The sequence below is a fragment of the Blennius ocellaris genome (assembly GCF_963422515.1).
Source record: "Blennius ocellaris genome assembly, chromosome: 5".
NCBI classification, from domain to species: Eukaryota; Metazoa; Chordata; class Actinopteri; order Blenniiformes; family Blenniidae; genus Blennius; species Blennius ocellaris.
Window position 1 is genome coordinate 28,111,793 of NC_137654.1, and position 24,786 is coordinate 28,136,578.

Below are 24,786 nucleotides of genomic sequence, written 5' to 3' on the forward strand. Positions count from 1 at the left end.
CATGGGGACGTGACGGGTTATTTCTACGCGTTGACCTTGTTTTTCTCTGCAGGTCAAGCCTGGAATGTCTCAAAATTGGGTCTTAGAATTATGCCTGAAGTGGCGAAACCTCAAACAAGCATTCCAATGATGGGAATTCATTTTACAAAACTAGAGATGGTTTCATGAGATGGTTTGAGGATCTGAGGAGGTGTGCTTCACTTTTTCTTATAATTTTTATATTTACTATTTTTGTTTTTTGTTCATGCTAATAACCGATATAATTTCTCCTTAAAATAAAATCTTGGAAAGGCAAAATGGACAAAATCAGCTGCTTACTTAAGTATACATACGCTTTTTTGTTTGTTTGTTAGTTTCTATAATCATTGTGTTGATGCCGTGGGCTACTGAAAAGCAACCGTATGTGATATCAGACCATAAAGTCAGTGGCAGAGAGATATAGGAAATATTTTCTTCTTGGTGCTGTGTTAATTTGAAAGTGTAACGGACATTAATGTACAGATTCTGCTTCTACTTTCATTAAACAAATACAATAAACAATAAATAAATTAAACAATTGAATGGCAATGACTGCATATACTATACATGATGAAAAATCGTGGCTTAGAAAAGGTAAAATAACTTATTTTGTTTTTGCTTTAAATGCAGACTACACAGTATTTGAGCGATAGTATTGCGCAACCTATCTTGAAAGCATTTGACAGGTAATTATGCCCCTCCTCAATTGTACCCGCCCATTTACGGACTCAACCAATGAGAAAAACGGATAGGTGGCCGAGCTCAGCCAATCAGCGCGCTGCCTTCCTCACAGAGCATTAGACCTGCCGACTCTATTTCTATTCGCACAGTGCGTGATGTGCATCAAGGAGCGACAATAATATGCGTTTAACACCTCGGCCAAATTGTAACATAGCGATTCTCCCTCGATGTTGTTGGGTATATATTTTTTGTCGCTGCTTCACGGTGAGACCGGTTTAGAAATCCCCGAGCGGACGCTGCGCGCGCCGTGAAGCCTGAGACAGGAGCGGGACTGTTTGTTGATGTCATCCAGCGGAGCGCGAGCGACCTTCAATTCATAACCGGGACCGACAAAAGACGCTTTTTTTTTTAACCCTCCCTCCACATTTTATTTTATTTTTTTTACTTTTTATTCTCCCACCTGCAGAGAGGATGCGACTTCTGCTCCGGGGCGTCTTGCTCTTGTCTCTTGTCACTTTCTCAGCCGGCTCAGATTTCCAGGAGAACGGATCCGAATCGTCCACAGCGGTTTTCGTCAAGCGGTCCAGAACCGGAGCGGAGCCGGTGCACCTGGTCCGGAGGTCCTTGCCTGAGTGGCTGAAACCGCCACATGGCGTCCGGAGGTCTCTGTCTGCACTGGGGCGTCCGCGTCCGCCAACGGGCTTGCGGAGAGCCCGGAGGTCCCTGTCTGAGTGGCTGAAACCGCCAAGTGGCGTCCGGAGGTCTCTGTCTGCACCGCTGGCTCCACCACAAGGCTTGTGGAGAGACCGGAGGTCTCTACCTGCACCGCTGGGTCCACCACAAGGCTTGCGGAGATCTCTGCCACCAGCAGGCTTGCGGACCCGGAGGAGCGCCGACCAGGACTCGTGCGGGTCCCTGGGGGGGTTCGAGAGCAAGTTGGCGGACAACACCCACAGTGTAAGTTCGCCGCTGAGGTCCTGTTACACTTCACGCGTCTCGTGATTTAAAACCCCCCCAAAAAACGACCGGAGGGGAATCAATGTGTGACCAGGTGTGCAGAACCACCAGCCTGGTTCTTCCACTCACCTGCCGTGGCTGCAGGAGGGAAGGTGTGCTTTCTATTGTTCGCATTGGAAACAATACGTGTAATCCTGTATCTCAATGTGCTTTTATTTTCTTTCTTTGCACATGTATTTATTATTTATTTGGCGCAGCAGCACAGTGCAGTGAGTCCTTTGCAAAGGTCGTGACCTATATTTCATCCCTCATCCCACTTCTGGCTGCCTCCGAGAATGTTGACGGGGAAATTGACCCCACGGGGAGGACATGTGACTGCCTGCATGGCAGTTATTTTCTAATTAAAAGCCACGTTTGTGTAATTGCGAGGGCAGTGAAGAAGCAGGAAGTGAAGTTCTGACACAGTGACGACAGTGTTTTCAGCACAGACTTCCAACAAGGAAGTGGTCAAAGTGTAAGAACTGCGCACCTCTTTTTTGTTGTTGTTGTACTGTTCCTACTTCCTCCAGCAAGTGCTGCTTTATTTGCGTGTGATTCAACTTTGCATCAGGGTTTGGAGGCTTGGGCTCAGATGCTTCTCACTGACAAAGTCCAGCAAGTCCCTTCCAACAGTGAAAGCATTTTAGGTTTCCCTGCTGAATGTACCTAACCAGCAGGAACAATTAATATCTTAAAATTAAATTCTTGATCTGCAGTCTGTTGGTTGTGTTCAGAAGTCTGTCAGTTGGCTTGACGCCTTGTGTCTGCTCTGCAAAGTGATTCACTTGGCTCACTTTGTCATCATATGATTGGGGGTGGGGGAGGGGGGTACGCTGCCAGTCAAAGCAAGAAAAACAACAACTCTGTCTGGAGGCAAAAATTCCCATACTTTGGTTGCAGTTGAGAGTTGTTTTGTCAGTTTGTCACGTTTTGCAAGCGGGGCTGAGCTGCTTCTTCCTCTTCTGAGGTTGGCGTCCGCCACTGCAACACACTTTGTACTTTAATATGGAGGATAGATGAACATGTCGCTGTCGTTTCTCCCCAGTGTACGTTCAACGACCTGAGTGGGTCGGTGTCGCTGGCCTGGGTCGGAGATGGCTCCGGGGTGAGTGTTCCCACTCGTCGTCATCACAAAACGTGTCACGCTTTCCCACAAGTGGAGTTCAACTCTGGTGTGAACTGGAAATGTATATAGCAAACCATGTGGCATGTGGCACATAATGAGTCCCCTTAAATAAATAAGGCTCATTGAATAAAGGATATTTGCTCCGTTTCCCGCAAGCTGAAGTTTCGTTTTCTTTTTCTCGACAGGTTATTCTGGCTTTGACGACCTTTCAGGTTCCCTTCTTCATGATCAAACTCGGCCAGTCCAAACTCTACAGGAGGTATGTTGCTTTTTGTACCCGAGATCGCGAAACTTCAGCACAATTGTCTTGATTTTTCATTAATATTTCACTTCAACGTATCTTGTTTGCCAGCGAGGACTATGGGAAGTCGTTTAAGGACGTGACGACCCTCATCAACAGCACGTTCATCCGATCAGAGTTCGGTATCGCCATCGGCCCTGAGAACTCGGGGAAAGTAAGTCATTTCCTGATTAGGTCCCATTTTTTGTGTGTGTGTGTGTGTGTGTGAGCACTCTAAAGAACCGTTCTGGCCTGGGCCTGCAGGTGATTCTGACAGCTGAAGTATCTGGAAGTTATGGATCTCGGATCTTTGTGTCTGAAGACTTCGGGGAGAATTTCACCCACCGGGATCTGCCGTTCAACCCCCTCATGCAGATGGCGTACAACCCGGAGAACTCCAGCGTGCTGGCAGTTCTCAGCAACAATGTAAGTACTCGGTAGCGCAACGAAAACATTGCGTCGTCAGTGCAACACATCGGTCGTTTTCATCAGTCAGTCTGATGCCACATGTTTATTATCAGTGAGTTAATGGTGAATATTTCCTCCGTCCCCAGAATGAACTGTGGCTGTCTGAGGATTTCGCTCAGACCTGGAAAATGCTCCACAAAATGGTGTGTTTAGTGAAGTGGTAAGAGACACGACAAACCCACGATTTCAACACTTTTCTCAGTATCTCGGTGAGCAAACTTCCTCATAAGGCCTGAGTCTGAGCGAGAGGTGGATTAACCCCGTGTTTGCTGGCCTGCGGCCTCGTTTATAGAACCTTGCGGAGGATTCCTACTAAAAATGTACGTGCGCCCGGTCAATGGAAAGTCCCTCGTCAATATTTTTACATCTCAATCGACGGCATTTGACGCTAAATCCTGACGGAAAAGACGAAGAAACTTTACGGAGAGCGAGGTCGTCATGGGAGGTGGTGGAGGTTGGGAGAATGATCTTATTTGGTGTCACGGTAGTTCTATCCACCGCCGTTTATCATTTGAAGATGAAACTTATAAACATGGTGCTGCTGATTCAGCGGTAATGTTCCACTAAAGAAAACACTGCAGCTTGGCTGTTTATGATTCCGTGGATCTGCAAGTCTGATATTTGAAGAGCAACCTGTTATAAATGAGGCCCCTGGTATGTAGTAAAGATCTAAACAGAAGATAACTCTGCAGCCTAATTATCACGGGCGTTGAAATATAGTAAAAGTTTACTAAAAAGTAAAAGTTTTGCTTTATTTCGGTGAATGGCAGTACGATTTAAACGTGAACTGAAGAGACCTATCCTCTCATCAGGCTATTGTTGCTGAGCCTTTGTCAAACAGCCAGTAAAACTGCATTGCTGTGAATCACCGTTGGACGAGTTTTGTTGTTGCCAAGCCCTCCCACAGCATACCTGTTTTGGTTTGAAGCTACTTCCTGGTGTGTACCGTTCCGTAACCTTGGCAGCTCCCAATATCTGTTTCGTTTCGGTTTTAAGGCTGTGCCGTCAAGGTCGCTTTGTCTGAGAGAACTGCGTGTCCAAAACAGTCACAGGCTTCTTGCTCCAAATCCTGAAACACCATGTGAACATGTTAATGGGGGGGAAATGGTTGATATTTTTTATTTATTTTTTTGTTCCAGTTCGGACAGGAGTGTCCTGAAGTCAAAACGCAAGCAATTAAAGTACAAATGACAGAGATTTGTACTAGTTGGGTTGGAAATGCCACGTCGTCACATGACTCTCACAGAGAAGCAAAAGTTGCAGCATAACAGAAGCCGATTCGGACTGCCCAAAGAATCCTGTGTGAAACCGGATTCTTTGTCCTTGATGCAGAAATGCAAAGCATTTCCAAAGCAGGGCTTGTTTGTTGAGAGAGCGAGCGAAGCCGCTGTTTTATTATACAAGATCACATTCATTTAGCTTTCACACACTTGACTTTTTGCACGATTGTGCTTAACCGACCACTCTGCCTTCAGGGGAAACGGAAACACCATCTTCTTTACGACCAGCCACAACACATCTTGCAGTAAGTCACCGAGAACTATGGATAATTTATGACCATGTGCATGAAATGTATTTTTATTTGTCCACAGTATTGTACATAACTATTGCATACCCGTGTCCAGCTCTTGGTCGAAACGCTCATGTTTGAGTTTGAAACTTTCGCAGATGATCGGGGGACACTGGAGCTGCACAGGACAATGGATTATGGTAAAAACAACAAGACCATCTCCTCAAAGGTCTACTCCTTCGGTCTGGGTGGACGCTTCCTCTTTGCCTCGGTGATGACCGGAGTGGTGAGTTTAAAACATGAGCAACAAGTTCAGACAAAGAGAAAAATTGGTTGAATTAACTCTACATCTTCAAAGTGCTGATCCTCTTTTTTTCTTTTTCTTTTCTTTTTTCCCCCTCTGCAGGACAACATGAGGAAGATCGAGGTGTCCGTGGATCAGGGCGAGACGTGGAACATCGCCCAGCTGCCTGCCGTCGGCCACGAGCAGTTTTATTCGATCCTGGCAGCGAATGATGAAATGGTCTTCATGCATGTGGATGAGCCAGGAGGTCAGTTTCTTATCGATGGAAACTCAACTCAACTCAACTTTATTTATAAAGCGCTTTAAGCAGCCGTAGCTGAGACAAAGTGCTGGACATTGAAATAAAGATATAAGTGGCAAAATAAAAACATAAAAACAATAAAAAAGTTAACGCAATGAAAACAATCAGATGGTAAAACAATAAACAAAACATAAAAAGTTAAAACAATAAAAAAAAAAAAAACGAAGGCACTAAAACCAGAGCAGAGTCTCACGCTGAGGTAAAAGCCAAAGAATAACAATGGGTTTTAAGACGAGTTTTAAAAAGATAGATATATCTATAAAGATAGACTTTATTTATCCCACATTAAATAAATCTAAATTGTTACAGCAGCCAGTTGACAGTATATAAGTAATAGAGTAGCAAAATAAAAAGTTAAAATATATAATCAGACTTTGACGGTGACATAATTTTTTTTTCTTTAAACCTGTTTAATATTTTTTTGTTTGCAAGTTACAGCAAATCAAAAAGCAAGATTCTATTACATGGAATAAATAAAACTTTCCCTTTAAACAAGTCTAAGAAATGTGTTTTAAAAAGATGGAAAAAAAACTAAATAGAGTAATACGTTAAAAAATAAATAAAGTAACGCTGATGAGTTTGTCACACCACATGGATGTCTGTCTAATATGATGAGATAAGACACATTTAGTCAGCCCAAAGTGGTGACAGAAATGTCTCTTTAGCAGGGCCCCAAATGATAAAATACAACACGTGTTGAAAACACACTTCAGACATTAAGACACAAGTACAGACTGAAAGGAAATGTTAAAGCAGAAACAGGAAACTGTCGCCGGTAACAAGTGGCGCTTGTGGTTCAGTAGGGAACATGTTAATGATATGTTGTCAGAGGTGATTATGGACACATTCATTCATCCACTTGCAGCACATAATTTACACATGTGAAGAAACAGAAATTCTCACGGTGAGTAATGTATCGGTTGAGTCCAACTTGTACAACACATTTTAGAGAATGACCACATAAATCTTCAACAAAATGCAGGCTTGGCTTCAATTTAATCTCCTCATCTCAACTGTGTGGGATATTTCACGTTGATATCGTCACTGTGATGGAACGTGTTGAGCTTTATACCACGTCGATCCGTCGGTGACTCATTTTCCCGCTCTGAATTTACGCACAATATATTTTCCACACCTGCAGATACAAGCTGCGGTACGGTTTATGTGTCGGATGACCGGGGCATCGTGTACTCGAAGTCACTGGAGCGCCACCTTTATACCTCCACGGGGGGCGACACCGACTTCACCAACGTCACCTCCCTGCGAGGCGTTTTCATCACGAGCGTTCTGGCCGAAGGTAAGCTTCGTTCATGTGTCAGGGCTCAGGTGCAGGAATATCTCACACACACACACACACACACACACACCTGCCTGCACTCAGATTCCCTTAGAAACACACACGTTTGATAACGTCCCCATGCGAGAGGGAGGGTGTCGGGTAAATTTTTAATTAGCGGTGCGATGTTAGAAGTGTTGCCTTTCTGAAGCTCACGTTACCAGATAAACATTAACTTTGGTTTCCATGTTGCTCTCGTGTCTTTACAGTTTCGTTCCGCCGTTTAACCCAGTCTCCCTTGCTCATTGGGATTCTTAGAAATAAAACTGTTTTCAAACTATTTCACATCTTATTTTCTTTGTAATAGTTTGAAGTGGCAGTTACCATATAGAAATAGCGATTACTTGTTAATCATGAAAAGCAATCCGTTTTTGCAATTGTCATGAACTTCCAACAGTTTTAAAGAAACTGATTGACAGTTGATTCATCCAGTGGATCAGCTTCACTTATGTTTTATTATTATTATTATTATTATTATTATTATTCACAGCACTTTTTTTCCTAAACGTGCTCCCGCCTTGCTGTTCCAGATCACTCCGTGCAGTCGGTGGTCTCCTTCGATCAGGGGGGCGAATGGATTCCCCTGCGAAAACCTGCCAACGGCCAATGCGACGCCACGTCTAAAGACCCAGCGGAGGTAAAGACGGGAGCGAAGGATCTATTTTTCCTTCTTACTCATTTAAAGACATCATGGCGTAAATAAAAACATCATCAGCCATGACAGTTGCAGACTCTATTTATGACTTGCGATGTTAAAGGTTGTGTCTCTTATTTGAATGGTTCCGCCAAGTGAAGATGAAATATGTGACCCTTGAACTAAAATGTGTTTGACGCTCGTGAGCTTGACGCGAGGAAAAACCGAAACGACTCCTTGGCGTGTGGACAGAGTCCGGGCGAGAGGGAGCGCGCCAAGCTGCCGTTTATGATCGCTGGAGTACCGAAGCCTTCCCGTGTTTGTGTCTGCAGTGTTCACTCCACATCCACGCAGCCTACAGCACTGCCATGAGGCTGAACGTCCCCATGCTGCCGTTGAGCGAGCCGAACGCCGTGGGCCTCATCATCGCTCACGGTAACGCTCGCAGAAAGTCCCAACAGTTTCAGATACACTGAATTTCATCCACATGTAATAAATGAGGAATTAGATTTTTTGGTTTTTTTTTGTCCCTCTGAGGATTTGCTTGTGTTCCACCAGGGAGTGTTGGTGATGCCATCTCGGTGACGACGCCAGACGTGTACGTGTCCGACGACGGGGGCTACACCTGGATGAAGGCCCTCATTGGGCCCCATCACTACGCGATTCTGGACTCCGGGGGGCTGCTGGTGGCTGTCGAGCACAGTCCCCAAACTATCGACAAAATTAAGTGAGGTTCCTTCGTTGGGAAGCAGCAGCCGGGATGTTTGATTTCTGCTTCTTAATGTCCCGAGCAATAGTGCAGAAGTGTCTGCAGCGTCTCTCGCAATCTGAATACGTCTCCACCTCACAGATTTTCCACCGATGAAGGACAGTGCTGGCACGTGTACACCTTCACCAAAGAGCCCATCTACTTCACCGGGCTGGCGTCGGAGCCGGGAGCTCGCTCCATGAACGTCAGCGTCTGGGGCTACAAAGGCACGGCGCTGAGCCAGAGCTGGGTCTCCATCACCATCGACTTCAGGGACCTGCTCACCAGAGACTGTACGTTATGTGCCAGGAAATGTGTTCTACCGTAAACGTAAGCCCTTTGGAGGTAGAATCTAAACTTCTGACGGCTCAGGTGGAGACAACGACTACGTCCAGTGGCTGGCCCACTCTGACGACATCAGTAACCCGACTGACGGCTGCATCCTGGGCTACAAGGAGAAATTCCTGCGTCTCAGAAAGGACTCGGTTTGTTGGAACGGCCGTGATTACGAGGTCAGCACCGAGCCGACTCCGTGTCAGTGCACCCTGGACGACTTCCTGTGGTAAGACTTGGAAAGAGTAAATGCCACCTTTTGTTGGTGAAATTGACATTAAATGACATTGAATTCAAACTACTGCTCACCAACACAGACAAGAGTAAATGCGAGTTGCTTCTTCCTTCCTTAGTTTCCATCCTTGCATGTTTTTGCCTCCTCACAGTGACTTTGGGTACTACCGTAAGGAGAACAGCTCAGAGTGTGTGGAGCAGCCGGATCTGAAAGGCAAAGTTCTGGAGTATTGTCTACATGGCAAAGAGGAGCAGCTGCGGACCAGCGGGTAAGGCTCGGGCTTCCACCTCAGGAGATTATTGAGATTGTCTTTAGCTTTAGCCGAGTACAACGCAGTCATTTCAAGGCTGTTTTAACAGCGCGAGAGCCTCCCAGCAAACTAAACTTATAGCAGCTACACTACAAAATGGCCCAGAACCAGCTTGAGCTGGAAGCTTTGTTCAATCGAAAAGCTTTAAGGCGAATCTTAAAAGTAGAGACTGTGTTCGCCATTTCATGTCTTGAAGATTGACAAATGTCCCCTTTGTCTCGCAGAAATCGTCTTTTGTAGAGGTTTTTGCTGGTGTGTAGTAAAGTTGAGTGTTTTTATCACTCAAGATTCTTGCAAAATGAATTATTTGAATGATCCATAAATTATGAATTCAACCAGTGCTTTTCGCACTCATCAGAGTCAAACTTGAGCATTTATTTATTTCCTGTCTGGTGAGCGTGAACACACTCGTATACTATTTTCAGCTCGTTTGTCAAAATTCCGCTCAAACCTCATAAGGATCCCACGTTGTCGACGGTAGGACCATAACAATATGACCGCGCTCTCCCTTCGCAGCTACAGGAAAATCCCCGGCGATAAATGCGTCGGAGGAAAGACGCCAAAGCGCGAGGAGCTGGACCTCAGTAAGAGGTGTGTGAGCGACCTGCTGGGCCAGGATCAGGTGAGTTTCTCCCGAAAGCCATGGAAATACATGCAAATAGAAATCCAGCCTCGATTCTCTTACCATCGTGCCTTCCTCTTGCTTCCCCCCCCCTTCCCGCTCGTGTCGTTCACAGACGGTGGACGGCTCGTCCAGGGCCACGGCCTTCATCGTGATCACTGTCATTGCGGTGATGCTGATGAGCGTCGCGGCCGGCGTCGTGTTCGTCAAGAAATACGTCTGTGGCGGCAGGTTGGTGCACCTCTGCAGGAATACGTGCCGACGTCCTTTTCTCTCGTCTCGCGTGACGTCATTTGTACATTTCTCACGTGTTTTTGCGAGACGGCTCCGACTTGATTCTGAACGCTTTCCCGCAGGTTCCTGGTCCACAGGTACTCCGTGCTGCAGCAGCACGTCGAGGACAACACGGCCGACGCCATGGACGACCCGCTGGAGACCAACCACACTCACAACGGGAAAATCGAGTTTCACGATGACTCAGACGAGGTACCGTTGAAATCTTCACTTCATTCAACGATAAAATCGATAAAAGTCCCGTGTTGTACTAAATTCACTTCCTAACAGTAATATGTGTCCCCGTGAAGAAAGTCTGTCTCTCTCCGTCACTCGCTTGCTCCACGTTTTGGTGAATGTGTGAGTCAGAAGTTTTCCCTTCATGACATCACATGGGGAAATAACCGCGCCCTCTTTCAGTGGAGCTCTGCCTTACTGATTATACTGAACACATTTAGTAAAATATGAAAAACCGTAACAGTTAGCAGGAGCTTCCCTTGGCTACTTGGGAGTGACTGTAAGACGTACGACCAAACTAAGGAACATTCTGACACAATATTTTTAACTCCCCATCTTCAGGAGCCTCTCCTTGTGGTCACAGCGATAAAGCCGCCGTAAACATTGGCACATAGCGCCTGAGTTTTGAAATAACTGGCTTCCCTGTTTAATGGTGCCCGACTTCCTTTAGCGTCCATCGCTGCCGCGAGTAACTGCATGTATTTAAATTTCACCAACGCTTATGTATGCTAAGGCCCTCAAAAAACGTGTCAGTTCAGGCCTGACTAAAAATAATAATAATAATATTCCCTATAGTTTCAATAGGGTCGTATGCACTGTCAGTGTTCGGACCCTAATAAGACTCAGAAAAGGTACGACACTTTGAAGCTTTATTTTTAATGGCGTTAAACGTCGTTCGTCAAGTCGGCTACAGATTTCTGTCGATTTTTAGCGTCTGTTATTGGCAGCAGCAAGGGATGCTAAAGGTTCACCAGTTAACAAGGAAACACCAGAAAGCTCTTCTCAGGCCTGGCCTCGACGTGGACAGACAGAAGCAGAAACATCCTGTTCTCAGTAGAGGGACTTTTAGACTGGATGAACTTTAGAACCAAGTTTGGATTTAGATAAATACCGGAATGTTGTTGGATCTCTGAGATAAATGTGAAACTGTTTAAAAAAATAAAGTATAATATTGGACACTAGGCCACAAAGCTTATTAAAAAAATAAATAAATTAAGTTAAATTGGCATTTAACACAATGAATAAAGTGGCTGCTGTTAATTGTTCAGCAAACACATTTATTTTTATATATGAAATCACAAACAATGAGCACATTAAAATTTATGGAAAATAATATTTTGACTCTTAATACATCCCAAAGAAATAATGTGAACCTTTTTCTCCTGCGGAGCCGAGCTCATTCTTGCGTCACGCTCGGCGACCAGAGACTCATTAACCCGTCCGTTTTCTGACCTTTGTAATCCGACTGTTTTTAGGAGTGGCTGTATTTAGGTCACTGGAGTGATAGTTCGCCGAGTCTGTGTAAACATAACACGAGAAAACCTCTTGTTTGCTCACCTGGCTTCTCTGACACGCCCCCTTTTTTTTGTTTTGTTTTTTTTTTGTTTGCACAGGATCTCCTTGAATAGCGGGTCGGACCTGTGGCGCAGCCGAGCAGCAGGGTTCCAGCCCGTCCCGGAGGCTGGTTTCTGCTCCCGACATACCTTTCCCCTGCTCTTCCTTTCAACCCCCCCTCCCTCCACCCCCCCTCCTCCTCCTCCTCCTCCTCCTCCTCTTCCTCCAGTAGAAACTCTGCCCTCAGCGACAGATCAAGCGTCTGTGTCTTATCTGCTGTCATCAGCCCAGTCTATTGAATGTACGGAGACGACTTGTGACGACCGAGAGCTATGGCGGCGGCAGCAGCGGCGGCCTTTTGCTTCAAGCTGTCGATTCAGTTGCTTAAGTTTGAGGTTATTTATTTTCCAGGCAGTGAAGAACTTCAGCAGCCAGACAGATCGGATTTTGAAGGAATTGCTTGCTGTATAAATCCACCGCCGCGTTTACGGGTTCCTCCGGCCGGGAGCGCTGACGGAAACACTCCCGCGACTGTCGAGGACGCCCCCGCCCCCTCCCCCCCCCCCCCTCATGCACTTGTACAGAACTCATTTTTCATGCGTTTCATCGGTTCAGTCCGTCTCTTACTGGCGAATAAACGCTTCCAGACCATTTTAGTCTTTAACCTCTATATAATGAAGTATTTGTAAAAAAACAACAACAAAAAAACAAAAACAAAGACCCGACGGAGCCCCAAGTATGTAAATTTAATGTTCCGGGCCCGACACCTTTTGTGGAATCATCCGTTTTCAGTCTGTACGTGGAATACAAGCCTGCAGACTTTTGGTACGACCAAAATCTAACTTCAAAGTAATAAGACATAACGTGGAAATGAAGCATTTCCATTAGGTTTGATAGCAATAAAATGTCTGGATTTAGTGTATTCACGATATTGTCCGTGCATGTGAAATTCTCCTATTGGCACAATATATATATCTTTTTTTTTTTTTTAAGTCTTCTGTTGGTTAACGAATGGTAATGCCATCGAGCTAAACATGTTCTGCGTCATTGTCCAGGTTCGTACAATGTTTCAAGACATTAAAAAACTTTGTCTGCAGTCGGGACTGCAAAAAAAAAAAGCACAAGGTCCTTTGTATGCGAAGAGTTTGTAGTTGAAGTTTATATCTTCCGAAGAGCGACCTGTCGTGGCGACTTAATAACCACTGTACTCCCGCGCAAGTCGTGTTTGTAAGAATGCAAGTTGCTTTTTGTACCGGATCAGCTTTTACAAAATCGGGTCACAGTTGATGACTTGTGGTTCCTGAGACGTTCAGAAATGATAAGAATATAGTTTGATAGCAGATATCTTACATTTTGTACCGATACAATCAGCTAATCAAATGCGTGTGTGGGATTTGGTGATGGAATGCAAAAAAAAAAGAAAATTAGGTGAATAAACAAAAGCCCAATGTGAATCTTGTAGAGCACAGGTCCAGCTAAAGGTGATCAGTTAAGAGTGGAATATTTTTCTTTTAGTAATTATAGTTTAAACTACTAGGATAATCGAAAGTCTCTTCACTGTTTCTCGTTGTTCACTCCTACAAAGTCTGACCAGTCTTTTTAAACATGTCTTGCACATTTTTTTTTTTTTTTTTTTGTGTGTCGTGGGTTTAAATATACGTGTTGCCGTCATACAGGTTTAATTTATTTTATTTGCGACTGGTTCAGAATGCAGTAATTTAGTTGTGGGCGGAGCCGACGTGTTTTTACAGATTCCTGTTTAAGTCGGCTCACATGTAACCGATTTTAATGCAGTGTGTCTGTGACATCCAGAAGTTGCACTTTTTTTTTTTTCTTCCCCCCCCCCCCAACATGAATTCTTCAGCAGTTCAGATCTTTCACTTCGGCTCCAAATAAGCTGCATGTCGCCTCTCGATAGCGAGTTCACGGCCTCCGACAAGGTGGCGTTTCTTTAGTTTTCTGCGTGACTGTGAGACTTTTAATTCAAGCTGCAATACTTTGACTAGAATCAATTCAAAGAAGACGATGTGGATGCAGGGTGTTCATGTAGCTGCTTTACACTGGGAACGGCCCTTTATTTAAATGTTTGTGCGAAAGTAATGAAACTTTGTTACAATTTGAACCTGCTGTATAAAATGAGTCATTGTGATGGTTTTGTAAATATACAAGGTTTCATCTTTTTATCTGCCGTTTCTCTTTTCTGTATATTTGAAGCAGTTTTCTTTGGGTTTGCCAATAAATTCAAAAAGTTCCATTAAATTTTGGGGGTTTGTTCATTTTTTTTTGTGTGTCTTCCTGCAGTTCAGCTTGTGGTTTTTAGTTACAATTTCTCAACTTCAGTTTCCAAAGAGGTGCAGAGAAATTGATGGATTTATCTTGTTGAATGAAATCTAGTCTCCTACATAATTACTTGTAACTTTTATAGCTTCTTGGAATTTATCATTTATGAAATCTCAATTTCAAACCAGTAAACTTTAAAGATATTCTTTGTCGTGGTGGAGAGCATATGATGAAAATGTCCATATTTTTCACAAATCTGAACAATTTGTAGAAAACATTTCTGCATTTGCAAACAAACTAGTTTTAATGATATAATAAAGAAATGTCTCTACCTGACAAAATGGCTTTGAGGTTAATGCGAGTTTGATAGCAATGAGGTTTAATTCTTCACGGCGATGCCACATATAGAAATGTTACACAGGTGTGAATGTGTGCTTGTCCTGTGATGGACACACGACCAGCCTCCACCCACCGACTTGACGTACGATGATCATGCGACGAAAAGAATAAAGTGAAATAAGCAACCGGAAATCGTGAGAAAGCGCTATTGCACAAGCATAAACGTTTATTTTCCAATCACATTTATTATCTTCATGTTCTGAAATGCAACAAAGCAAGCCAGAGGGACTCGCAAACTGTGAAATCCTCAGATTCGGTATAAAAAGTTTCCCTCTGTGTCAAAGAAATCCTTCCCCACTTGCATAACGGGAGAAGGTTTTTCTGTTCCCATCAGCTCCCCCAGCTCTTGTTCCGTCAACACTTGTCCGTCCCAACTGTCCTCTTCCTCCTCCTCCACCGTGTCTTCCGTGGACGCCGTCATTGAGACATCTTTACCGACGCCAGCTGTACGCCGAGCCGGCGAAGCAGCAACGTGGACGAGGCTCTGACCGAGCGACGCCGAGTCTTCGCCTCCAACCACCGGAGTCTGATTGGCCGCAGCGAGCAAAGCGCCTTCCGTCCCTCCGGGTGGAAGAATGGCTGCCGCGCGGCTGTTCCCGGGCAGCGTGAGCCCGCCCTGCCGTGCGCTCGCGCCCGAAGGCAGCGCCTGCAGGCCGGCCGCAGCCATGACTTTGGCGTTTTGCTTCTCCCTCCTCTCTGGCAAAGGGACGAACTTGCTCCTCAGGACTCTGCAGACGACGTCGGGAGCGACGGAGAAGCCTTCGGCGAGCCGCTCCACGGTCCACTCCTCTGGCTGTTCCTGCTTGAGATACCTGAAAATGGAGTCACGGTTGGTTTTATGTCAAGATGAAGAATATTTGGTGGTTTTCTTTGCTGATGTCATATATTCTCCAATCCTCTATCCTGGAATTTTTGTATTGCTGCGATCTGCACATACCCGTTTCTATACAGGGTAGATGGAGACTTACAATGAAAGTAGTTTAAGCATTTATCATATTAATTTGCAATTTTTGTTCGGCTCACTCCAGGTGAGGACAATCAGGAAAGAGTAAAAGTGCCACCTGGAGGTGTTTTTGTTAATGACTATGGCAAAAGGTTTAGAACACAATGTCATCTTGACTTAATTAAATCCTACTTTTTTCTCTTTTTTTAATGTATTATACATCAGAGCTCTCTCACCGTATCTGCTCCATGGCGTCCCAGGTTAACTTCCTCTGTGGAGCTCCTGATGGAGTCATCTTCCTCCTCATCATGTGGAACTTGACAGTCTTCCGTCTTTTCCTCTCCTCACTGAACACACACAGAGGAAAGTGAGTATTTTCTTATACAGTCACGACATTTGCACAGGGCGTCAGACAACAAATAAAGCTTTAAATGGAGGCTGCAAAATATGAATTTGTGGCCACGAAATATGAATTAAAGGCATATTGATATATAATAATAATAACAAGAAGAAGAAGACACAAATAATAAATAATTTGAGCCATAAATATTAATTTGATGTCAGAAAATACTAATTTAAGTTCACCATATACTATCAAGACCACAACATATTCATTTGAGGTCACATAATACAAATTGAAGGCAAAAATTTGAGGGCAAAATATTAATTTAAGTCCACAAACTATTAATTTAAGGCCTCAAAATGTAAATTTAAGGCCACAATTTCCAGTTTTGTACATTTGCACTTCAGGATGAGGATGACCGTATGACGATGGTTCTTACTCCATGAGGGCCTGGAACTTGTCCTCCACATCCTCCAGCTCGTCGGCGCCATCAGACGACCGCCTGCTGCGGGAGCCGAACCCCTCGCCGGGCCGTCCGGGTTCCGTCCAGGTCCTGGTGACGCCTCTGCTTGCAGACCGGCAGCCGCTCGCGGACAATGACGGAGTCACGGAGGTGAAGCAGAGTCTGGAGAGCAGAGGCAGCGCGTGAAGGGGTCGAGTCATGGCCGCGGGCGTATTTCAGTCCTGTGAGTCTCACATATCCACCAATATAGACACTTCCATGGAGGAATGTCTTACTAATACATTAATACACTTTACATATAAAAAAAAAATCCGAAGGACACCAACACGACCAAAACACACGTGAGAGTACTTCCGCAAACACTGGTGTAACACGACGCAGTGCTACCCCCTAGAGGCCCGGAGGACTCTTTGCTCACAACACACAAAATAAATACTCTCCCCGACAGTAACCTGTACATTTAATGTATGTCATTCAAACCCGAGCACGTCTGTCTATCCCCACTGCTCCAGGCCATTAATATTTAATAGGACTTATTTAATGCTTACTCCATGGTATTTGAACTTCTATTCATTCTTTGCGGAGCAACAAATAATAATGTCCTTTATTTATCACACACAACAAATATACATAATATAATTTGCAGTGAAATGCTTTGAGTGTGTTCCACGCACGAAACGAGCGTTTTTTATTAGAATTGAAGAAAATAAACATAAAGTAAAATTTGGAACACAAATGAAGACAATAGCACGCTATATTACAATATTATTAATAATAAAGGACATTGAGGCACACGAAAGATCAAGGATAAATAGAAAAATGTAGATATATATAGGTAGACCAGTGCCAAAAGTGCAAGTACACATTATATAAAAGTCAAACTGTTAGGTCTATTTTCCTCTGGAATTAATACAGTAGCTCTATTCTATTCTATTCTATTCGTCAATTTATCAGTTTACTTTCCCCATATTTCTTTTTCGTGAAATATATAACAAATGTTTAATTCCGGATAAATGCTGCCCCCTGCTGTCCTGCTTGGAGCTCTGCAAGCCTTTGACAGCTCGGTCCTCGAGGCTGCGCGCCCGTGTGACACGGCCGCGCGCGTGTCTCCTCCCCGCCCGGGCGCTGTTGTTTCATTTGCGCCATTTTGTCTGCTCACTTTGTTGATTGGGCTTCAGAGCTGAACTGGAGCCAATCAGAGGGGAACCGGACAGCACACTCACGGTAAGGCAGCACCGATTGAAGGCATTGGTAGTTGTCAGCACGGATTGGTTTGTCATGGACCAACCAAATTACTAACGCGGTTAAATGCAAGGGGAGAAAAAACTCCTCAAATTGCAGCTCGATTCGAAGCGTTTGATTTTGAGGACTAATGGAGGGTTTTCTCCGCGAGACGTTGTTGTGCTTCGATGTGGCTGAAACATGAGCGCTGCTAGCCGCGGCTACTCGGCCAAAACACCCGGCTCCCGAGACAAAGGGACGGTCGGTTCCCCGGCCGCCCAGACCCCGGCGAACACTGCCGTGCAATATCGTCATAATGTTTAACCTCCAGGGGGGAAAAAGACTCGTAGTGAAGCTCACTTTATCCAGAAAAAACCTCGAGGTTTCTGGGTTTGAGCAGGCTAACCTATGCTAATCTTGTTAGCTCACATAATACCTCCATAAACCGGCCCATATCTGACATAAATACACTAACTGCCTTTCCTCCCCAATTACTAATGAAGTATTCAAATCTCCCAGTCTGTATTTATGCCGTTTTGCGTTAATAATTAATTAAAACAGTATTTGCTAATATCTTCTTTTTTTTTTTTTGTCTTAAGGAAGATTTAAACAGACATAAGCTATGGAGCAGTACACTACTGCAACTACTACCACTGGGGAGCAGATAGTGGTACAGACAACCAATGGACAGCTCCAACAGCAGGTATACACACACACACACACACACACACACACACTCTGGACCCCCACCATGCCAACTACAATTACACTAACAACCCCCCCCCCCCCCCCCCCCCACCAATAACACACACTATATATAACAGTTTCTTTGTTATATTCTGTATGATGTGTTCCTTTTCTATGAGAATAATATGGGTTTTGTTTAGTTTGTGTTTATTTTTCAGGGACCATGTAAAGAAAAGATGCTTTGCACCAGATTCAGCCATGGCCAGTTTCCATCGGCAGGCACACAACATTATAATACACATTACAAATATAACCTACAGTAAAAAAAATTAACAAGATTGGCAATGACCATTAAAATGTGTCACCCGGTTTCATAGAATACAAAAACATTATTGTGCAGTATGTTATGAAAACAGCAAGTAGAAGCACAATATTCCTACACACATAAATATAACCTACAAATAAAATTGGTAATATTACCATCGGTAATTCCCATTCAAATTAATCACCTGGGTTCCTAAATCTTATGCACAGTACTGAACTACCCTTTGGCGTTGAGGGAGCTTTCACACTAACAGTGAAACCTGAAAAGCAGATTGAGAAGATCCAGTTTCACTGTAAGATCATTTCAAGAATTTCCCTCTTTAATTTTTGTTCAATTTTAAAGGTACACACGCCCCAAAATGCAAATGATGTCATCATTTTGACATATTCATGTATGGCACGTGAAGAATTCCAGAAGCTCTCCCAGGGTGAGCTCAGTCGGTCCTAAATATCGACGGGACGTTTTTAAGCCCAAGGTTAAAAGCGCTGCGTTCGCCTCCTGAACTAAAAGCGGCGCCGGTTCCACGAGGCTGTGAGGTCACAGGGGGATTCCGGGTTTGACACTGTGGTCTGAGACGGTGTTGTCCTGCCTTGCCTGCAGACGCAGGGCACAGTGACGGCTGTGCAGCTGCAGACAGAGGCGCCGGTGGTGACGGCCTCAGGCCAGCAGGTGCAGACACTCCAGGTAGTGGTGTCACCGCCGCCCTGTGTCAGCATCGTCACCAGTCTGCATGCTGAACCCAGGCTGCTGCCTATTTGATTTCATGACCCATTCTGCTGTTCGGTTCGCCACCCACCCCCAACCCCACCCACACTCTACCCTCCCCAGCATGTGTTGCAACTGCCTTGAACTGCATGCTCCTCAGCACAGTGTCTGTGGTTTTTTGTCCGTGCTCTCATTGGCTGTCAGCAGAGCCTCTCGCTTGACAAGCAGATTCAGAAACTCGATGTTCCCAAGGGGGACATTGGAATCATGAGTGATGTGGATGTTTTTTTAACGTTACCTGTCACTTTTCATCATCGAGCTTTTGTTTTTAATAATAGAAGTGGGGTTTTTTTCTCTATGGTTTCATTCATTTGTCCTGATACCTCAGTATTAATGTCACTGCAAACTCATTTGATGACAGTACTGTGTATCATCTGAATATGCACTGCAAGCAAATCTACTTCCTATAACATCTCGGCCCAGCGTGTCTTGTAAGTACAAATCTTGGAAAACGGAGAGACAGAATTTGTTAATTGCAGTTATAAGGAGCCATTGTTTGCCACCATGTAACTGGATGCTTTCGTAGTATCCAGATGTGAGAAATGGTTGTAATCATCAGTTCTGTTGATCCACATGTCATCTCTTGCATGCAACCCTGCCGGTCTGCGATACTGAGATACCGGCCATCATTGCTGCTCTGACCACTTTCCGTCGCCTCCACCGTAGGTCCAAGGGCAGCCTCTGATGGTCCAGGTGAGCGGCGGGCAGCTCATCACGTCATCAGGACAGCCCATCATGGTGCAAGCCATGTCTGGGGGCCAGGGACAGACCATCATGCAGGTCCCTGTGTCTGCTGCTCAAGGACTACAGCAGGTGAGATATCAGGCCCGCGACGTTCTGCCCGTGAAGTCAAGTGTTCCTGCAAGAAGACGTCTCACTCTTGCCTCTTGTGTGTAGATCCAGCTGGTGCAGCCCAGTCAAATCCAGCTGCAGGGGGGTCAGACTCTGCAGCTTCAGGGCCAGCAGGGCCAGCCTCAGCAGATCATCATCCAGCAGCCGCAGGCCGCCATCACTGCAGGACAGAACCAGGTGCTACACCTTCACCGCTTCTCCGCATAGATACTGAGGCGTTGTTTACACCACATAGTTTCAAGTGAAAACACTTTTTTTTTTTTTTATAGTTTCAGAAAAGTTTTACATCTACATGGCAACAATGTGAAAATTATGTCCAATTACCTGGCAAAACGATGAAAATTGTTGGTATCTACTGAGCATGTGCAGAACTATTTTGTAGCATGCAATAGCAACGGTTCTGCTGCTACTGCAGCATGGCAGGTACAAAGTCGTTAGAGGCTAAGCGTTTTCGGAAATTGGCGTTTACAGGCAGAGTCGCCGTGTCTTCAAATCATTCATCAGCCTTTTTAGTGACTCCGAGCAGCGTTGTCGTGTTAACAGACACCCAAAACACCACAAAACATTTGCGTTTTCACTTGACAACATCGCGTAAACTGGGCCTTTGTAGCAGACCCTCTGTGGAAATGTTCCTGTTTTAAATCTAGTTGATGTCTTGACATTTTACAACAAGTAAAATGGTCTTTACTGCTCGCTGACATCATGGCGCAATCACCAGCTTGAGTCGAGTCAGTTTTGTTAGAATTCCAGTAATGAGAAAAGCCACGATTCTTCAAAATGTTGTGTTAGTCTGAAAACTTGGAAACTACGCTGGCCTTCACCATGTGAGACTATTGCAGTGAATCTGGGCCTCCTGCACCTGCTGAGAACTGTGATTGTTGAGCTTAATATTCATGCATAGTGATGGTTTTTTCCCCCATTCTCCAGGGGCAGCAGATCAGCGTGCAGGGGCAGCAGGTGGCTCAGACGGCGGACGGACAGACCATCGTCTACCAGCCGGTCAACGCAGACGGCACCGTCCTGCAGCAGGGTACCTACAACACTCCCGAGACTTTTATGAAACAGGAGCACTTGACGAGTTCCGAGTTTGACGGAGAGTTGTGATGATCATCTGTCGACAGGAATGATCACAATTCCGGCTTCCAGCTTGGCCGGCGCTCAGATTGTACAAGCAGGCGGTGCCAACACAAACACCACCAACAGCGGCCAAGGCACTGTGACCGTCACCCTGCCCGTCTCTGGAAACATGGTCAATGCAGGTGGAATGGTCATGGTAAGACCCTGTGCAGAGGTACCCGTCATCTCATTTCTTGTAATTAAACACGGAATGTTCAGTAGCACAGGAACGTGCGGCGCAATGACGCTCACACAAACTCTAAAGAGGACAAATGTAGTGTTTATGTTATCAAATGTCTTGTAAAATACACACACGGCCAAGATTTTCTTTTTTTTTTTGCGAAAATGTCCAAATAATCACTTCTTAATACTGGGGCTCGAATTCCAAACTTCCAAATATTGATCTTAAAGCTCTGGTGTAATGAAGAAATTACGTAAATATGTGAAATTGTAATAATTTCCTGCAGTGTTTCAACTTTGAATATAATAACATCGACACTGAGCTCGGTATCCATCGTACAGCTCTGATCAAATCCCAAGGAATGAGGGACAATTCATGGAAATGACAGTTTGCACCTTTAACCCTCATATTCCCATCCTGACGCTGCTGAAAGGATTTAACTTCCTTCATTCGCATAACTAATTCTCATGCTTTCTTGCAACCAACTATATTGATTTCAATTCCATCAAACACAAGACCAAAATAGAAAATGCAGTTGTTGATTGACGATCAGGTCAGTTGTTTGATTTGAGACGATATTATGTAATTAATGTGAGCTGCTCTAACAGACGTTTGTGACCTGAGACACAGTTGTAGTTTTATTTTAAACCCTGTAATTAATGTCCACATTGAAAAAAAAGCCTGTGGTTCATCTATACAGATCTTTTCCTCTCAGTCATGAAATATCTGACTTCTTGTAGTTCTTTTACTAGCTTCCAAAGTGCGAATAATGTAAAATTGCATACCAGATAGTAACAAGCTGTAGTGATTTCTGTGGAATTTAATTTAGTTAAAAAAAACAAACATATATTGCAATTTCCAGAGGAACCACCACCACCACCAAGCATGAGCATGTGTAAAGGAGTGAGAACATGTCTGGGTGTTCAAAGCCTCCAACATGGCCTTTTAACGACATTTTCCTGATTTATTCAACTTCATCTTCTTGCATTGCATGATGTTTCCCAGTAATCTGTTAAGTCCAGTTGTTTTCAGTGCGACGTGCCTGTTTATGTGTCTCCAACCGTCAGATGGTGCCTGGAGGCGGCGGCGTTTCCACAATGCAGCGTATTCCCCTGCCAGGGGCGGAAATGTTGGAGGAGGAGCCTTTGTACGTCAACGCCAAGCAATACCACCGCATCCTCAAGCGGCGGCAGGCCCGGGCCAAGCTGGAGGCCGAGGGAAAGATCCCCAAAGAAAGAAGGGTGCGCTCATGGCTTTCTCACAGTAACTAATGTTGTTTTGGTCCAATAGCTGAGGAGGGTTTGACAGGACAGAAACGGAATGGGCAGATTTTGGGAGAGACGCACAAATGTCACTCTTATGCTCAGTTTATTTTAAATATTTGAATAGTAATCGTCTTCACCAACTGATGCTGGGATCATTCCATCACGCACACCATTTCCACACTGGGTGTTCAGTTGAGCTGAATTTCCGACCCAATCTATTTTCTCATCAGTGCTGGAATTGTTTTTATTGACGATGGCTGTCTGCACACTGTCACATTCTGACCTGATACCAACCCTGCTGGGTTTAAATCCGGCTTGCTTACAGCCCAATCTCATCTCGAGTGGGCCGGACCAGTAAATCTGGCACAATAACCTTAAAATTTTGATTTTAAAGTCTATATTCAAATGTCTATACTGTCACCAAACCAAGTATTTACTACAGAAAATGACCATAATCTTAACACAGACAATTTTAATGAAACCTTCTGCTGCAAAATACAGTGAAATGTCAAAAAAAAACGTCTCCTATAGCTGTTGTATTATGAATATCTTTATAAATTCACCCTGACCGCATGGCTTTGAGGCTAATTTATCTTTCAATTTATGTTTGACGCTGAAAAATATTCTGTTACTTCAAACCAACGTGTGGTAAAAATGGCAAAAGTTTTGAACTGGCAGTTATTTGGAGGTGTACCGTAATTGCACTGTTATATTGATTTGCTTTGTCGCTTTCAGAAATACCTCCACGAGTCCCGCCACCGTCACGCGATGCAGCGTAAACGAGGAGACGGCGGTCGTTTCTATTCCCCGAAGGAGAAGGAGGAGATGGCTTTGGCTCTAGCTCAGGTGCGGAGCTGGGTAAATGAAAAACACAGACACCTAGCCAGAGCTCCAAACAACAAATACAAGTGACAAGGAAGACGTGGATGGGGAAACTTTGGAAACTTGTCACACGCTGTCATCTTTTCTGCTCCCACAGAGCTGTCTTTCCTTTACTCAATTTGAACTGGTGATTTCAAAGCGCTCGTCCCTGATCCTGTTCTCTCCCTCTCGTCCTCCAGCAGGAAGTCGGACAGGCGGCGGCGGACGAGACGGTGGCTCAGATGATCCGAGTCTCATAACGACTCCCCACCGATCTGTCTTGAACTCTACCAGGTCTGAAGGTCCTTCATCCCGGCTAACCATCTGTTTGTTTGGTTTTGGGTAAATTCTGAGAATTTGTCAACTTTAAATATTTTTGTAAATGGTACCTTTTTTTTTTTTTTTGTCGTCGGACAACTATTATTTGTTTCGTCTTCTGCGGGATGCCCTTTATTGTGAGATTTATTTTTGAAACCCATCCTGTGTGTCAATGGACACTCTCTTTCAGCCCGCGTTCGCTGAACAAAAGCTTAAATGTGATTGTAATATAAAAATATTGTTTATTCTAAGAGACGACGGTCTCTTTCTTTCCCCAGTCCGGTCGCAAATTGCTCCCTTTTGGTATTCGCATTTTATACAGTTTGCCAGTGATTGTGTTTGTATTCATTTTATTCGTGTAGTTACTTCCTCTGTGTTCAGGTTTTCATTGTAGATATAATTTTTTTTGTTTACATCAAATGCAGTCCTGCAGTGTATTGCATTGATGAGACAATAATTAAATTTTACAAACTGACTTGAGAGTATTTGTGGTTTCTAGCACAGCATATTCTCTAAACGGTGGTCTTGTTCAAGAATGGAAAAAATGGCAAGTAACAGTGAAATTGTTTAGGATACTTTGGGTAAAAGATTAAGGCTCCATTTACATGATAACAATTTTTAAGATACGAATGTCTGTGTACTCCAATTGTTATTATTTATAGTGTATTCTCTGTGTGTGGTTTCGTCATAAAAACAAACAACAGCACCAACTAGTGGCCTTATGTCATTTTGAGCATTTCTGCAGTTACAGAGTAAACTGAATGAATCTGTCTTGTTTGGGGAAATTAACTAGTTTCTATTGTTGATCAAAGAATAAGTTATTGCAAGTAAAAACTGTTTATAGACATTTCAAATATAGCTTAATAAGAAGAAATAAAAATGTGATTTCTACATATTCTTGAAGCTATAAATGCATCATAATATTTTTTTTAGGATTCAGTACCAAGTACCAATAGCACTGAAACAATAAGCTATTATGATAAAAGCAGTCTGTAATTTAAAGTCTCAGTGCTTGAGGAA

The 24,786-nt window shown here is 44.2% G+C and overlaps 3 protein-coding genes across 10 annotated transcripts; 2 read left to right on the top strand and 1 right to left on the bottom strand.

The window, feature by feature from the left end:
- Positions 1 to 871: 871 nt before the first annotated feature.
- Positions 872 to 14,006, top strand: sort1b (sortilin 1b). The gene is made up of 20 exons (XM_080497332.1): positions 872 to 1,656; positions 2,741 to 2,800; positions 3,007 to 3,080; positions 3,174 to 3,276; positions 3,366 to 3,527; positions 3,656 to 3,729; positions 5,045 to 5,094; positions 5,238 to 5,365; positions 5,486 to 5,630; positions 6,826 to 6,981; positions 7,551 to 7,657; positions 7,987 to 8,089; positions 8,213 to 8,381; positions 8,505 to 8,695; positions 8,775 to 8,964; positions 9,122 to 9,238; positions 9,797 to 9,902; positions 10,018 to 10,133; positions 10,259 to 10,388; positions 11,807 to 14,006. The coding sequence occupies exons 1-20, from the start codon at positions 1,171 to 1,173 to the stop codon at positions 11,819 to 11,821; spliced, it is 2,682 nt and encodes an 893-aa protein (XP_080353458.1). The 5' UTR covers positions 872 to 1,170; the 3' UTR covers positions 11,822 to 14,006.
- A 568-nt stretch (positions 14,007 to 14,574) lies between these two features.
- ngrn (neugrin, neurite outgrowth associated) lies at positions 14,575 to 16,516 on the bottom strand. The gene is made up of 3 exons (XM_080496164.1): positions 16,152 to 16,516; positions 15,606 to 15,716; positions 14,575 to 15,238 (listed from the first exon to the last, which is right to left on the bottom strand). Exons 1-3 carry the CDS (start codon positions 16,373 to 16,375, stop codon positions 14,674 to 14,676), a joined length of 900 nt encoding a protein of 299 aa, XP_080352290.1. The 5' UTR covers positions 16,376 to 16,516; the 3' UTR covers positions 14,575 to 14,673.
- A 789-nt stretch (positions 16,517 to 17,305) lies between these two features.
- Positions 17,306 to 24,241, top strand: nfyal (nuclear transcription factor Y, alpha, like). Of its 8 annotated transcripts, none has more exons than XM_080496155.1 (10): positions 17,306 to 17,399; positions 17,996 to 18,099; positions 19,009 to 19,095; positions 19,840 to 19,986; positions 20,071 to 20,202; positions 20,953 to 21,055; positions 21,147 to 21,316; positions 22,390 to 22,563; positions 23,323 to 23,445; positions 23,649 to 24,241. In XM_080496155.1, the coding sequence occupies exons 2-10, from the start codon at positions 18,019 to 18,021 to the stop codon at positions 23,706 to 23,708; spliced, it is 1,077 nt and encodes a 358-aa protein (XP_080352281.1). In that variant the 5' UTR covers positions 17,306 to 17,399; positions 17,996 to 18,018; the 3' UTR covers positions 23,709 to 24,241. The 8 variants fall into 8 exon arrangements, with proteins under 8 accessions (XP_080352281.1, XP_080352283.1, XP_080352284.1 ...); XM_080496157.1 differs by having other exon boundaries at positions 23,323 to 23,433; XM_080496158.1 differs by having other exon boundaries at positions 23,323 to 23,433; positions 23,652 to 24,241.
- The last annotated feature ends 545 nt before the right edge of the window (positions 24,242 to 24,786 follow it).

Bases quoted from the DNA above. Each gene is read 5' to 3' on its own strand.
- sort1b (XM_080497332.1), top strand. From the start codon at position 1,171: ATGCGACTTCTGCTCCGGGGCGTCTTGCTCTTGTCTCTTGTCACTTTC. The intron at 2,801-3,006 runs GTGAGTGTTCCC...TTTTCTCGACAG, and splicing joins GGGTCGGAGATGGCTCCGGG to GTTATTCTGGCTTTGACGAC. The intron at 8,696-8,774 runs GTACGTTATGTG...CTGACGGCTCAG, and splicing joins GGACCTGCTCACCAGAGACT to GTGGAGACAACGACTACGTC.
- ngrn (XM_080496164.1), bottom strand. From the start codon at position 16,375: ATGACTCGACCCCTTCACGCGCTGCCTCTGCTCTCCAGACTCTGCTTC. The intron at 15,717-16,151 runs GTAAGAACCATC...GTGTGTGTTCAG, and splicing joins AAGTTCCAGGCCCTCATGGA to TGAGGAGAGGAAAAGACGGA. The intron at 15,239-15,605 runs GTGAGAGAGCTC...CTCCATTTTCAG, and splicing joins GACGCCATGGAGCAGATACG to GTATCTCAAGCAGGAACAGC.
- nfyal (XM_080496155.1), top strand. From the start codon at position 18,019: ATGGAGCAGTACACTACTGCAACTACTACCACTGGGGAGCAGATAGTG. The intron at 18,100-19,008 runs GTATACACACAC...CCTTGCCTGCAG, and splicing joins ATGGACAGCTCCAACAGCAG to ACGCAGGGCACAGTGACGGC. The intron at 20,203-20,952 runs GTGCTACACCTT...CCCATTCTCCAG, and splicing joins TCACTGCAGGACAGAACCAG to GGGCAGCAGATCAGCGTGCA.